This window comes from Rhamphochromis longiceps, linkage group LG2, assembly GCF_057381845.1.
Source record: "Rhamphochromis longiceps isolate RC_006_pf linkage group LG2, R_longiceps_female_GT1.1, whole genome shotgun sequence".
Taxonomy (NCBI): domain Eukaryota; kingdom Metazoa; phylum Chordata; class Actinopteri; order Cichliformes; family Cichlidae; genus Rhamphochromis; species Rhamphochromis longiceps.
This window is the reverse complement of record NC_140558.1, coordinates 3,739,433-3,755,099: the sequence shown is the minus strand read 5'-3', so window position 1 is coordinate 3,755,099 and position 15,667 is coordinate 3,739,433. Positions and strand designations below refer to the sequence as shown.

The 15,667-nt window shown below is 36.7% G+C and overlaps 1 protein-coding gene across 1 annotated transcript; it reads left to right on the top strand.

Annotated features, from left to right (window-relative positions):
• Positions 1–9,397: 9,397 nt before the first annotated feature.
• On the top strand, positions 9,398–10,972 carry LOC146676777 (signal-regulatory protein beta-2-like). The gene is made up of 6 exons (XM_085415068.1): positions 9,398–9,440; positions 9,586–9,906; positions 9,995–10,354; positions 10,468–10,596; positions 10,682–10,722; positions 10,829–10,972. Exons 1-6 carry the CDS (start codon positions 9,398–9,400, stop codon positions 10,970–10,972), a joined length of 1,038 nt encoding a protein of 345 aa, XP_085271194.1.
• The last annotated feature ends 4,695 nt before the right edge of the window (positions 10,973–15,667 follow it).

Genomic DNA, 15,667 nt, shown 5'->3' with positions numbered 1-15,667 from the left:
TGTGGTACCTCAACCTTCTCTTGCACAACTGATGTCTTCCCACTCAAAGGAAGATTTAGTCACAAGAGGATCAAGGTTTAGAAAGTCGAAATCACAGTGATTGGCTGAAACACAGAAAATGCACTTCCTGTAATATTTTACAAGCCCTTTACAGTGAATATAGGCTGTTCTGTTTGTTTTCAAAGATAATTCTCCAGGAAGAGTAACATAATCTGCATTTGAAAACCTGAATTATATATACATGGAAATACAGTTGTATTCAAAACAAAATTGTGTTTTAGTTTGTTTATGATGAACAATCCACACAAGATAACCACAGAAATCTTGAGCAGATAGTTTTACCAATCATTTGAACAAAGATTTAGGAGACTATGATTATCCTCATACCCTCAAACACCAATGAACAACAACTGACAGTTTTTTTTATTAAAATAATATATTTTTTATTATTTTATTATATCTCATCTCACACCCTGAAGTTGACCTTACACTTTCCATAATTTACATACCAACCATGCAAGCAAAACCATCCTTATACCCAAATTACAGATTTTGGCTTTAAATTTAGTATCCAGACTTAAAAAATGCAGAGAGCCACAACTAAATAAATAATGATCAATCAAACAAAGTTAGGTTGGTTGTGCCCAACAGCAGATCCTCTTTGCATTTGCTGTGACTGACAAACTCAACTGGATAGTTGCTTTCAGATGTAGCTACAATACTGCACACATGTAAGATGTAAATACCCTATTAGAAGGTTTGTTCACTAAAAAGATTAACTTTGTTTTAGTCATTTTTTATGTTTTGTTTGAGCATCTGAAACAACAGCAAAGCCTGAGTTGTCTATCTGTAATCAAAAAGATCAGCACTCCCCTCATTGACCAAAGCAGTACAAGAGATCTATAATGCCTTACATTTGTTTTTGCGGGGATCAGAATGAGTGTAAGCAAAACTTATCTCAACTTTTATCTGCAGTGCAGCTGTTTGCTTCCTGCAACTCTCCGTCTCAGTCACACAGCCCAGCCCAACGTTTTTTGTCCCTTATATGCGTGAATTAATAATCTTGCTATCAATTGTGCAAAGAAAGTATAATATTATAGCAAACCTACATTTTATTTCCCTCTATGCTGGCGTTGTCTCATGGCAATCCATGTGACAGTAATTGTTTCATACATTCAGTAAGCTAACCGTTAACTTCGGTCTCAAGAAATAACTTCTCATACACAGCATGTTCTGATCTTTCTCTAAGCAGCTTTTGTTTTATTCATTGTTTTCTAAACCCACTCAAATAAAGCAAAGCTTAATATTAAAGCAGTATAAATGGAGGTGTAATTCATTATTTACATGACTGAGTTTAACTGCCAACTCTTGTCCAAGAACATGAATCATTGGATTAAATTTTGTATAATACTAAGTGCTTTGCGACTTTGTTTTCAGTGCAGTTGTCTACTGAGGTTACTGACGCTACTGGACTCCCACTCAAAAACAAATATGTAATGAAGTAAAATACTGGTGTTTGTCTTTGGGTTTGTTAGGTTTCGGGTGGTTTAGGGTATAATTTCAGTATTTTCAAGAATCCTGTTAATTCTTGTAACTTAGCTTTTGTATGTGAAATGAATAAAGTTTGTTCCTTTTTACCCTTTCAAGCTATGTGTGGATGTTAGTTTGATTTTAATTTATAAACTTTTGTGATTTTTCAAAACCTGCACCACATATTGACTAAAATATTTCCATAGTGCAAATCAATTGCTTTATTGCTGAAATGAAAGATGAAACTTTGAATGAAACTGAAATAAAGCGTGAGAAATAAATGCGGCTTATGATATTAAAGTTCTTCTTTGGAGCAAAAGGAGATCAATTAACTAAACTCATGTTTTGATGGTTAAAGTTCACTGTACACATGCTGGTTGGTGGGCCTTACCACTTCAGAGCAGAATGGTAATCCTCTAATCTCAGGAAATGAGACATGAGACACTACAGGTTACATAAATAAATAATGAAACCCCAGTGTTTGAGTTTTATTGTATTTTGCTTTCCACTTGTGTTCTAGTTTCAGTTTAATTGACCTTATTAAGTGCTACGATGCCTAGGTTGCTGTGTTAGTCCTTTGCTTTGTAGATCTTTTTGTGTCTTCTCCCCTGTTCTAAGTCTCCCTGCTTCATGTCTACCTGTCATGTTTCATGTCTCTGTGGTCAAATTCCTGTCATGTCTCATAATGTTTCCTGTTTATTTTGGAAGTCTTGTTTCCATGTTTTATGTACTTAGTTTTCACTTCCACTGTGGCATGATTATGTTCATCCTAGTCAGCTGTTTCCTCATGTGTCTCCACTTCCCCCGGTCACCTCATGTGTGTATTTAAGCTCACAATCTTCCTGCGTTCAGTGTGGTGTCGTCTGTGTTCCCTCCCCCATGTCTCATTTTAGACTTCATAGTGTCCCTTCATGTTTCATAGTATTATCAGTCTTCATAGCTTTCATTGTCTCTCTAGTCTTGTCACAGTTTATTCATAGTTGTCTTAGTTTGGTCTCAGCCTGTTTGCTTTATTTTTGTATGCTTAAGTATCAGCCCCCAAAAAAGGCTCATTTTTCGTTAAAGTTAATTCCGTCTCCTCGTCAGTGTCCGCACTTGGGTCCTCCACTCATTCCTCCCGCAGACCGTGACCACAAATTCCTATTTTATTTAAATAAACATGTACTGAGAAAATGTCAGGTTTAAGTAATACATGGATTTTGAATGTATGTAAAAATAAAACATGATGATTAAAATGTGGAAGTGAGTGAGAGAGAGTGAGTGGACTGAAAGAGTAGGCTTTAGGATATTTGCTTTTTCTCCAATTGAGTTTCTGAATTTCTGAGTGAACTTCCTGAAAACCATCAGTCTTTTAGACCACATCCCCACAAGGCTGAAAAGGAAGTCATACCACTGATCAACGCGTTAATCTCTATTTATCAGCTATGTACCACAGGTCTTCAATATGGCAGTAGTTAAAATTTCACTTACATGTCATTACTTGACACTGTGTCAGTTATAGGCCAATCTCAAACCTTACCTCTTATCTCAAAAATTCTTGAAAGGGTAGCTAACTGATCATCTGCTGAGGGATGGTTTATTTGAAGATTTCCAATCAAGTTTCAGAGCTCATCACCGTAACAAAACAGAATTTGTGAACGTTACAAATGATCTTCTTATGGCCTGTGACAGTCGATTCATCTCTGTGCTCATCCTGTTGACGATAATATTTTACTTCAGCAATCATAGCATGCTGTAGATATTGAAGGTTCTGCACTGCAGTGGTTTGAATCACATCTATCTAATAGACTCAGGATCAGTTGAAGACATAACATACGGCCGAAAAATGGCCGAAAAGGCAGAACTGAACTGAACCCAAACGCAGAAACCCAAAGCGGAGGTGGCACAGTGTTTAACAATGTTTATTGATCTAGCACTGGTTGAACTTGACAGTAGCTGGAAACAGTGGGAGAGCTATGGTACAAGAAAACAAGGTAAGTAAAGCATGTCGCAACAAGAACATGGAGCATGGAGAGCCGATTACCAACTGCCAGTGAAGGAACGTCAGCGTAGAGCTTAAATCTCTCCAGCCTGATCGCCTCAGATCAGCTTCAGGTGAGTGGAACTGCTGAAGAGATGACAGGCCTGCCAAGGAAACTCAAGAACCTGGCGGGAATTTCCAGCCAATCATATCGTGACAGCATATATATTCACTGCTACGTGGATAGCACCCAAATGAATCTACCCATGAAGCCAGATAACACACACCAATTGGTTGAACTGCAGTGTACTGCAGGAACGTCTTCATGATATAAAGATCTTGATGACGCTTAATTTTCTGCTTTTATATTCAGATAAAGCTGAGGTTATTGGTAGTTTTTGACCGGGATGTGTCCTTCAATGTGTATAATAAACAAATATATAGGACACATCCAGCACACATCCTGTCTTAGAGTGATGCTGAAATAGTAGTTCATGCATTTATTACTTCAAGGCTGGACTATTGCAATTCATTTTTATCAGGATGCCCTAAAAACTCTGTGAAAAGCAAGAACTAACAGGGACTAGAAAGAGGAAGCATATTTCTCCTATGCTGGCTTCTCTTCTCTTCTCTTCTCTTCTCTTCTCTTCTTGGCTTCCTGTTAAATCCAGAATTAAATTTAAAAATCCGTCTCCTCACACACAAGGTCTAGAATAATCAGGCCCCATCTTATCATATAACCTTATAGTACCATATCACCCCAATAGAGCACTTCGCTTTTAGACTGCTGTTGTACTTGTCGTTCCTAAGATATTTAAAAGTAGTATGGGAGGCAGGGCTGCGTTGTCGTTGGGAATATGACCCCCTATGAGCAAGCACTTTGGGGACAGTAGGAAGAAACCTCCTGCAGAACGGGGCTCAGGGAGGGGAGGCTGTCTGCTCTGACTGGTTGGGGCAAGAGAAGGAAGACAGGATAAAAGACACGCTGTGGAAGAGAGCATGAGATTAATAACAAGTATGATTCAATGCATAGAGGTCTACTTACAAAGTGCTCTAGTGCGAAGTGCTCTAATAGGGTGATATGGTACTACAAGGTCATTAAGATAAGATGGGGCCTGATTATTTAAGACCTTGTATGTGAGGAGCAGGATTTTGAATTCAATTCTTGATTTAATGGGGAGCCAATGAAGGGAAGCCAATATAGGAGAAATCTGCTCTCTCTTTCCAGTCCCTGTCAGGACTCTTGCTGCAACACTTTGGATTAACTGAAGGCTTTTCAGGGAGTTTTTAGGACTTCCTGATAATAATGAATTACACTCGTCCAGCCTGGAAGTAATATTTGCATGAACTAGTTTTTCAGTGTGACTCTGAGACATGAAATGTTCTTATTTTAGAGATATTGTGCAAATGGAAGAAAGCAGTCCTATATATTTGTTTAATATGTGCATTGAAGGACAACTGAAGCGAAAGGTACAGTGGGTAGATTAACCACAGAACCCAGTCACTCAATTAAGCAACCAGGCTGGTGAGTCACCTGTAAGGTCACAATTTGCCTCCAATCATTCTGATGCACAGATAAATATACGTGACACTAATTAAGGACAAAGACACATAGTGAAATTAAATGCAAAACAGAGGAGACTTTTAACTACAAAATGAATTAAGAAGTAATTCAAATTGGAAACATCTCAGAGAGACTTGACAAAAAGACAACACAAAGCAGGCCGATCTAATAAATACTGGAAAATGAGTTAGTAGAAAGCAGAATACAGACATATGAACAGAACTCAGAATGCAAAAACATAGAAACAATAAAAAAATCATCTTTAGATAACAATGAGAAACATCCAGTGTGTGAATGTGTGTGTGAATGACTGAATATAGTGTAAAGTGCTTTGGGGTCAATAGGGACTAAGCAAAGCGCTATACAGGCCATTTACCATAAAACTCTAAGTAACCCAACAAAAACCCACAGTATGACATGTACAGGTGCAATTCTGAAGAGTGTGAACCCTGTTGCACAGATAAAGGAATCATTCAGATGTTGCAAATGTTTTATCGTTGCTTAATCAGGACTCTGCAGAATTCACAAATTTTTGCATGACAGGTGCATAGACAGGAATCTTTTATGTGTGGAGAATATTGCTCTCGCTTGATGCATGTAAACTAGTTAACAATGACCAATGCACATGCAACTGTGCAGATACAGTTTGACAAAATCAACAAGGCTCTTGTACTTTCATTTCAAAGCACTGTGGTATAGGTACGTCAGCGTCTGTGAGAGAACAAGCAAAGCCACATGTGGCGGCTGAACTGTGCGATGCAGGCTGTGGCTGGCTACTTCTCTGCTTCCGACACCCCGCCAAAACCTGTTTACTCAGAACGCATATGAATTTTGGTATCAACAGGATATGTAGCTCACTGAAAACAAGCCTCGGCAAGCTATTTTTAGCTGTAACTGTTAACCTGATAGTTTTCAGATCTGCTGTACTGGACATTGTTTAATTAATGCATTAATGCAGAGGAGTACAAAAAGAACTGCTTTCAATCACAAACTCCACAGAAGTACAGCTGTGCTAAAGATCGAAATAAAAATAATTTCAGTCAGGTTTTGAGAGTTAAAATGTGATGATGTTAAATATGTAACATATAAAGTTTAATCGATCAAAGGTCAGAAGAGGTTTGCAGACCACCAGGTTAACTTGGGTGTGATTGGGGAGAAAGTGAAGACAGATATTAGAAACCACAATGATTGCTGTCTGGTTTCTTATGAGGTGGGTCAGGGGATCAAAATATTTGCAGACCCACCAACCACAGTTTGGTTAAAAGTGAACAACCTTTGATTTTTAAACACTGTTCAAGTTTAGTTCATTTACCACAACAGGCTTCATAATATGTACAACATACTCTATGCTTTGAGAGTCTTGGTTTTGAAAAGCAAAAGGCTTTTGGCAAAAGGCTCTAACCCAATTCATACTGAGTAAAGGAAACTCATATAATCAATATGAATTTGGAACCAACTGAATGGCTCAGAAATGATAGCTTAACCTTTGAACTCTGTATGATGTTGTCAGGTACCAGCTGTGTTTTCCTGTTGTGTGCAATGTGTTCTTTAGCACTGGTGCTCTGACCCTCCAGTCGTGGCCACAGATAACAGCCACATTTACCAAACCTGCAACGTCCTCATTAGGAAACTGGAGGGGAGGTGGTTAGGGTTATTTCTGTTAAGAATTTGTGTTTCACTTCAACTTCCAGATAAATTATAGACACTATATGCAGCTAGATTAAAGTTAGTGAAATGTTATAGTTTGAGTTAAAACACGTGCAACTGCCCTCCCTCACATATGCCATAGCAAATGGGCCTTGCAGTACACATGCCACATGACGCTTTGCATGCAAATTAGCCATTTTAGTAGCTTTGACAAATACTAATTGGCACCCCAGAGATAAGAATAAGATATAGCTAGTATTAAGGGACTATAATATCAGATAGCGATTTGCAGAACTGATGGCTTCCTGTCTGTTGGCATCTCAAAACTTCAAGATAGGCACTAATCAGTTATTTAATATACTAATGTTTGTGGATGCTGTGCATAACATGGCTTACAACATAACTATGTTGCGTGACTAAGCAGTGCATTGCTTTTTCTAAACAAATTATGAAGGAAACCACATTGCTGCAATGGAAATTCTTACAGAACAGTCGTCATATCACATGTCAAGTGCTAACGTGATGTGCTACGAGTTGCTAGTGCACAAAATATTTGCTTTAACTTTAGTTGCCTTGCGGAAACAGGTTTAAAGTTAGCCCCTGCACAGGAACTAAAAATAGAAAGCAAGAGAGAAAAAAATACCCCCTGTGGATTCACAACACGCAACCACATTACTGCTGATTTTTCCACTCACTGCCTGTGAAACATCAGCTAAAGTATTGTGGATAAATTACCTATTCTAAGTTACTTGTTTATGTTTTTTACATAAAATGAACTCAATGCAAACAGATTGAAAATAAAACTCTGTATTCTTTTTTGTTAATAAAAGGAAGCTGGTATTATATGGATATGATGCAACAGAATTCACTCAAAGCAACAACATAATATGTATAAGACAGCCGGCCAGCTCTCTGCAATGTTGATTTTTCAACTGAACACAAATTTGTTTGGCCTTTTTTTCATTATAAATGTTTTAAGTTATTAAGGTCAATTGTATAAATTATTTTAGAAATAAATTTGAAATATATTTTATTTCTATCTTCTTGATAGGGATAAAAGGCCATAATTAGTCATGTTACTACAATAAAAACTGTTGTTACATTAGCTCTCATTATTGAGTAAAATGAGTGTATAACAGTAATGATGACTGCTCTTATTTGCTGCTGTCTTAAAGGACGACTGAGCTGAGGTCACTGCAGGCCCAACATGTTGACTAAGTTGTGACAAATGCTCTGTTGCCATCTGCTGGTGACTTATTGGTAATTTTACTTAAATATTTCTACGTTGTACAAGTATTATTTAAAAAATCAATACAACTATTATTTTAAACTATTAAATATACTATACTGAAATATAAGTTAAATGTAACTAATAAAAGAAGAGATTTTGACTGAATAAAAAGGAAATACAGAGGTTTTGAAGCAAGTGTTTTTTAACTTTTTACTGTTTATTTGCTCTAAGGTCAGCTACTAAAATTGATTCCATTAAAGGTTTTTGTCTAGATGTTTGTTGCTGCCTGTTTTTTAATGGAGCAGTTACCTCATGTCATCTTTCATGGCAATGGCAAAGAAACGTTGTAGAAGCCTACTTGACATCAGTGTGAAATCAATAAACCACCAGCCATTTCTCTCCATGTGGGCCATTTTTATTGCACTCGTTTTTAATGCATTTTCTAACAAATTTAACTCCACATTTTAAAAACACTTCCCAGTTTCTTCCTTGAGGTTACAGCCAGCATTCATCCATATTAGGAGACGATTTGGAGGAAATTAAATGATTGCAGAAAATGGCTGTCAGATATGGATGATTTATTGTCATGTACAGTTGCCTGCACAATGAAATTAGGTAACAAAACCACAAAGTTGTGAAAGTAAAGAAAGCAATATACAAGAAAGAAGAAGAAAACCAATATAAGAATAAAGTTGAATATATCAAATATTCACATTCAAGCTCAACAGAATTGTCCAAACTGTTTTTGCTTTATGTACTATATTTCCCAGAGAAATATAAAGAAAGGGAACTGCTGCTCAAGACTTTTGCATGGTACTGTACATGCATTGCTAAATGTCTTGATGCATGCTCACACGTCCAGGTTAGGAAATCCCAAATAGTTGATTCCGTCAACTGCTGTGGAACTTTGGAAAAGAAAGTGGCGCGAAATGACACGCAGCTGCACTACAGCGATGTTAAAGCAGCAGAGTTTACTTCTACGTTTACAAGACAAATTATTGAAATTAAATAACGATATTCATCGAGTTTAATTATTTTACAATCTAACACAAGTACATTGTAAGTAGCTGTGATTAAAATACCTAAAATGAATAGTAATTAGCTACTCTACTTTTTCAGTGGAAAAGTGATTTAATTACAGTAACGCATTACACCCAACACTGGCCTCACTGCTAAAGAACAAAATGCCCCTAAACTCAACATTCCTCTAAAGTGCAGAGCTTGAGGTATTTGATGCATTTCTTGCAATACTAAACCAGACATAGACAATCAAAAGTGAAAAGTGAACAAAGAGAATAAAAAGATAATATGCTTTAGAAACAGATGAGGTTAGGGAGTGTACACAGGGAGTGTACTTTTGAGTGTCTTCTGTGTTAACCAATCAAATTCCTTTCATGATCTAACCCAACACGCTCAGTTCACCAACTTAACTTGCTGAAAACCCCCGAGAAGGAGCAGTGTCAAGATGGTGGTGTTATGGGTGATGTTGCTTCTTCTTCATCAAGGAGGTAAGTACAAATTTATTCTGTCCATAAATCTGAAACTGGATTATTTTTGTCAAATACATCTGTGAGCATTTATCGATAATATTTTTATAATAATATTTTGAAAACATTTTAACCTAATACGAAATGCTGTTGTGTTTTAACTCAGATTCTCTGGTTCCAGTGAAAATGGTTCAGCTTGGTGAACCAGCAACCTTAAAGTGTGATATATCCAAAGACATCAGCAGTAAAGTATACTGGTACAGGCAGAGTGTTGGGGATACACTTAAATTAATTGTGACACTATATCGAGATACAGAACCTGTGTATTATTCTCCGTTTTTGAAATCAAGATTTTCTGCAAAGAACGCAAACAATTTTAGCAAACTGACTATTCTGGAGACAATCCAAGAGGATGAGGGAATTTATCATTGTGGAACCACAACATGGTGTGATCTTGAATGGAGTGGGACATATTTGTTAGTTAAAGGTAATAAACAGACCAACTTTTACAAACTTTTTAATCTTTCAGAGTATTTTTTGAAGAATGTCATTGTAATACATTTTATATTATGCAGGAAACACTGAAAGGACATCAAACTATATTGTTGTACAGCAGCCGATAGAATCAAATCCACTGCGTCCAGGAGACACAGCAACTCTACAGTGTTCAGTTCTCTCTGATTCTGAGAACAAGACGTGTCCAGGAGTTAATAATGTTTTCTGGTTCAGAGCTGGATCTAATAAATCTCATCCAAACATCATTTACACTGATGGAAATAGGACTGATCAATGTGAGAAAAGATCTGACCATCAGAAAAGATGTTTTTATCAGCTTTCTAAGAACGTCGGCTCCTCTGATGCTGGGACTTACTACTGCGCTGTGGCCACATGTGGGGAGATATTATTGGGAAACGGAACTAAACTGAATATGCAAGGTACCCCAATGATTCTGAAATTAATGCATATAATATTTCTCATCAGGATGTGATATCTCTTACTTTTTGCCAATCCTAACTTTATTTTCTCACTACTTTTATTATTGTTCCAGAAAGCAGTGTGTTGTCACAGACAGCCAGTGCAGTTGTTTTTCTGCTCAGTGCTGTCATGTGTATAAGTCTCTTTGTTATTGCTGTCCTCATTTACATAACCAAGAAAAACAACAGTGATCATCACAAAGGTAATTGAAGTTACTCACCATTTGCTATAAACAAAAATAAATAATTATTAGACATTTAATTCTTAATTAAATGTTATATTTCTAGACTATCAACAAGCTCCGGTTAATGATCAGAAAACACAACAGGTACTTAATGTTAACATTATTCTGATAAATATGAACTTAAACAAATTAAAGGTTAAAAGTTTTGATATTTTCTAATATTTTCCAATTTTATAATATTTTTATTTAGGACATTTCCTGGATTAAGGACACACAGATGTTTTCTGCTGTTATCTTTGCTGTGATGAAAATTTATATTTGCACAACAAAGGTTGTGAATGCAGCAGAGGAGCAGCAGATCTACACAGCTGTCAAGGCTTTTGGGCTGGATTAGAGCTACTTACTGTTGCTTGGTATGAAACATCTACATTACAGGATTTTTTCATCTTATAGATAATACGCTTTTATGTGTTAAAGTTCTGTTGTAGTTCTGTACATATACATTTGCACACACATCTAATGTGTATGTCTGTTGCTTTTTTCTGTCTTATTTACATTATTGTTATTGTTATTATCCATCCATCCATCCATTCGCTTCCGCTTATCCTTTTCAGGGTCGCGGGGGGCGCTGGAGCCTATCCCAGCTGTCATAGGGCGAGAGGCGGGGTACACCCTGGACAGGTCGCCAGTCTGTCGCAGGGCCAACACACAGGGACAGACAACCATTCACACTCACATTCACTCGCACATTCACACCTAGTGACAATTTGGATTATCCAATTAACCTATCCCCTCAAGCTGCATGTCTTTGGACGGTGGGAGGAAGCCGGAGTACCCGGAGAGAACCCACACAAACACGGGGAGAACATGCAAACTCCACACAGAAAGACCCCGGCCTGAATTGAACTCAGGACCTTCTTGCTGTGCGGCAACAGTGCTAACCACCGTGCCACCGTGTTATTATTATTATTATTATTATTATTATGTGCTGCCTTTAATGAAGCCCAAGTAAAAGAAAAACTCCTCCAAACAAATTAAGTAATCATGTTAAATATTCCTTTCTTTCCTCACATTTCCCATTACCAAGTGTTTTCCTTAACATTTCAGCAAAATAGTGCAAGGTTGTTTTAAAGTATTAATTTAAGTAATATACCATTTTCAGGTTGATATCTACTCACATTGAAAATGTTTACCCAGTAAACTCCCCACAGATTTGACTGAAGGATAATTTCATCTCAGACCAGCACATGTTTTAGACTGTCTCTGATAGTGTAGCAGATAGTCTGATAGTGTCTGCAGAAACGTTTTTGAAGTTTGTACACATAGCGTTCTGTGTTGTGTTAGAACCAAGAGCAGCCTAAAGAAAACATCTGTGAAAACCTTGTATTTACTCTGAATATTATGTAGAAAAGGTATTTAAATATATTTATCCTTTCAAGGTTAAAAAAACAACAACAACATTGAAATACCTGCATAGAGACTATAAAAATATAAAACTATGCCTAAAAATTACAGAATTTCATCATGAAGTCTGTGATGAATAAATTCTTTATGTACTGTAATCAGTGTTTATGTTCAAGCTGGAGAGATTATACCTCTCGACTGGTCTGGGAACACCTTGGTGCTCCCCTGGACAAGACAGAGGACGTGGCTGAGGAGAGGAAGGTTTGGGCGTCTCTGTTTAGGCTGCTGCCCCAGCGGCCTGGACCCGGATAAGTAGAAGAAGATGGATGGATAAAAATTGTTGGAAGCAAATTTGATTGTGTTACACTGCATATCCTTGCATGATGAGAGAATATCATGCGTTTTTATGCTAAAATGTGTTAACCAAACTTGACCCTTCCCTCTTTAACGTTATACGACACCTGTAAAATCGACAGTTTTCCTTGTCTGTTGATTAAAAAGGTGAACAAACCACCGTTTGGCTTAACATATTGATCCTCCATCACATCAGTGTTCTGAATGCTTTTATTGTAAAAGATTGCTGATCATTAGTGGTGCTGGCAACGCCGCCTGTTGGCCGATTGTGCTTCCTGTGATGTTCAGTTAGTTGCCTGGAGTTTCAGCGAGACTACCTACTGATCATGTTTACTTCTCTGTTAATTAAAATTCTCTTCAAAGTTTCTCATTCTTTTATTTCCATGCTGAATGGAAGAGGACACATTTAATTACAGACTGAGCAGCTTTTTTCAACTTTGATTCAAAATAATGGTTTTCAGTGTCCAGCCAGTTTAGGTTTAGGTCAGACATAACTTTTTGCATCTATTTAAATTTGAATTTGCACCACTTTAGTAACAATTAAAAAAAATCTCTCTCACACTACAGTTTATGATGAAAGACTGCTGAGAACATTTTCTCTAATCAACCTCAACTACACTTTGTTCATTACACAACAGAGGGACATAATCTGAATAAAGATTAATGAGTTATGTTACAAAATACTTTGAGCTTGAAGTCACAGTTTTCAGTGTCACAAAGGTGGCTCTCCTATTACATGGTTATATGGCCATGGTGACTCATCAAAATCCATACATGATCAATAATTATATCATTTTTTAATATTATTTATTAATTTGTTTATTTTAATTTATATTCAGTAATCTTTGAGAGCCAGAAAGATTACATACTAAAATAATATGAATTTTATAAGTTATTAAGCTGTACCTTACTAACACTATCGACCGAAGCCCAGCTGTACAGCAGCACAAACTGTATGTGTCACATTCAGTTGGTGATGCAGAAATGTAAAATCATTTTTATGTTTGATTCTAATATTACTAAATCTCTTTTATAAATAACAAGAATTAAATGATGTGACAGAGCTTGAAACAGAAGCTCTGAGTTAGCAGAGAAAGTTGATAACCATAATCAACCACCCATTATCTGTGACAAGAACAGCAACAACAACCTCCATAAGCTGTGCAAGACAACATGAGCAGCTGAAATGCAGGTGCCTCTACGTGACACCACAGGAAATGAGGAGAAAACACAAGCAAAGAAAAGCACAGAGGAAAAAACAGACCAAAGCTGACAGAGGAAGCAGAAAGGCGCATATGAAATAACCAAAAAACTGTAGTCTGTAAAGTGAAGAAGTAGTATGTAAGTTTCCAACCACTGTGACACTTCAGGCTGTGAACACATTAAGCTGATCTAACTCATATAACCTTTGAAAGCCTGAACCTAACATGTGAAGACCTCTATTCACTGAAATCAATACAGCAGTAATCAGTACAGATAAACAAAGACTAAAATATGAATTTAAAAATATATTAATTCCGACTTCAGTTTTTTTCACCAAACAGGATTTCTCCATATGTGAGCAAAGCACAGTAGTATGGTTTTAGCATTAGATGATTTGGAAAGACTGTAGTCACATGTCTCGTCCTCTTTATTTCTGATACTGTCATAGGGCCTGGAAGGGACTCTGGCCCATCTCTAAAAGAGACAGAAAACCATTCACACTCAGATTCACACCTATTCAATTTAGAAATATCAGTTAACTTCTCCCCACTAACTGCATGTCTTTGGACTGTGGGAGGAAGCTGGAGTACCCGTGTAGCAGGCACGCAAACATGGGGATAACATGCAAATTCAGCACAATTTGTTCCTGTGAGGCGACAGTGCTAATGACTACACTCTGCTCCCTGTATGTGCTGTGTGAGCTGTATTTATTTATTTTCATTCTCATTCCTTTTCATTCTTACTCTATTTCTATGCAAGTACAATACTGTTGTGATTATTCTTAGTTTATCTTATTTCTGTATATATGTATATTTGATTTTTTTCCTCTTTTTTTTTTACAGTTTTCACCTTTGAGGACGATATTTTGTCCCACTGTATACTTGATGGGTTGACAATAAAACACTTTACTTGTTATGTTAGGGTTAGGTCTCATTCCAAAATGAATTAAATTCATTTTTCACCTTAAAATTCTGAACACAACACCCCATAATGACAAAATGGAAAAAAAAAAGTTTTCTTGAAATTTTTGCTAATTTATTAAAAATAAAATACAGAAATATAACATGTATGAGGAGTAGTAAGTAGAAAGTAAGTAGTAGTAGTAAAGACTGGTGTTCAAAATGGCAGAAGAAAATGAATTTGCTGCATAATCTATCATATACATTCATAACAATAAAGACAGAGATTGGTGCAAAAGTACAATAACAATAAACACAAAAATATAGGTGTGGTGAGAATAAGGCATGGCGGGACCACGGAGTGTCATTCATGTTTTGAGCCATCTTTATTTACATCTCACCACAACAACACACCAACCCCTGAGTCCCCCGTGTTTTAACACGGCGGGCGTGATGTACTTTATTCGTCAAAGGAGATGTAACACAGAATATAGCATAGAATAACTAAATGCATTAACAATATGATACAATGTTTTTTATGACCAAATTCATTCAAATCAATGAAAATTTTAATTGAAAATTTTATATTTTTAGTGCTAAATAAAAAAACAACAGCTGATTCAAGGCGGTTTGCGAGAGTTGTCATTTTGTATGTTACAGCAGCGGCCCGGTACCGGTCCGTGAGTTGTTTGGTACCGGGCCGCGAGAGTTGAGGCTCAGGTGTGAAATGTGTGGTTTTCAGGGTTTTTATCGGTCTTCAGCGTTATTTTGTTATCGTTTTAATTGTTAACTCGGTTTCCCTGGGTCTTGTCACGTGTGTTATGAATAACTTTTCTTTTTTTCGGTACCAGTACTAGTTTTATTTTGTTGTATTTATCCGCGACACCTTAAAGGCCGGTCCGTGAAAATATTGTCGGGCATAAACCGGTCTTTGGCGCAAAAAAGGTTGGAGACCGCTGTGTTACAGTTAGTCAAATATCCTACTGTTAGTCTCACAGCTACAGTGAGTAAACAAAAACCAGTCCACCAGATGTATTATGCTATGACATGGGCCTTTTATATGTTTTCATTAATGAAGCATGCCAATATGAGTATAAAAAGGAATAATTTCATAATCAGTTTTATTAATTCATTGGATTAACCTTTGTTGTCTACAATGTTTTCTTTGATATTCTGGTTCCAAAAATCATGAATGTTCTAAATTTAAGAAAGCAAAGCAAGAAAAACCT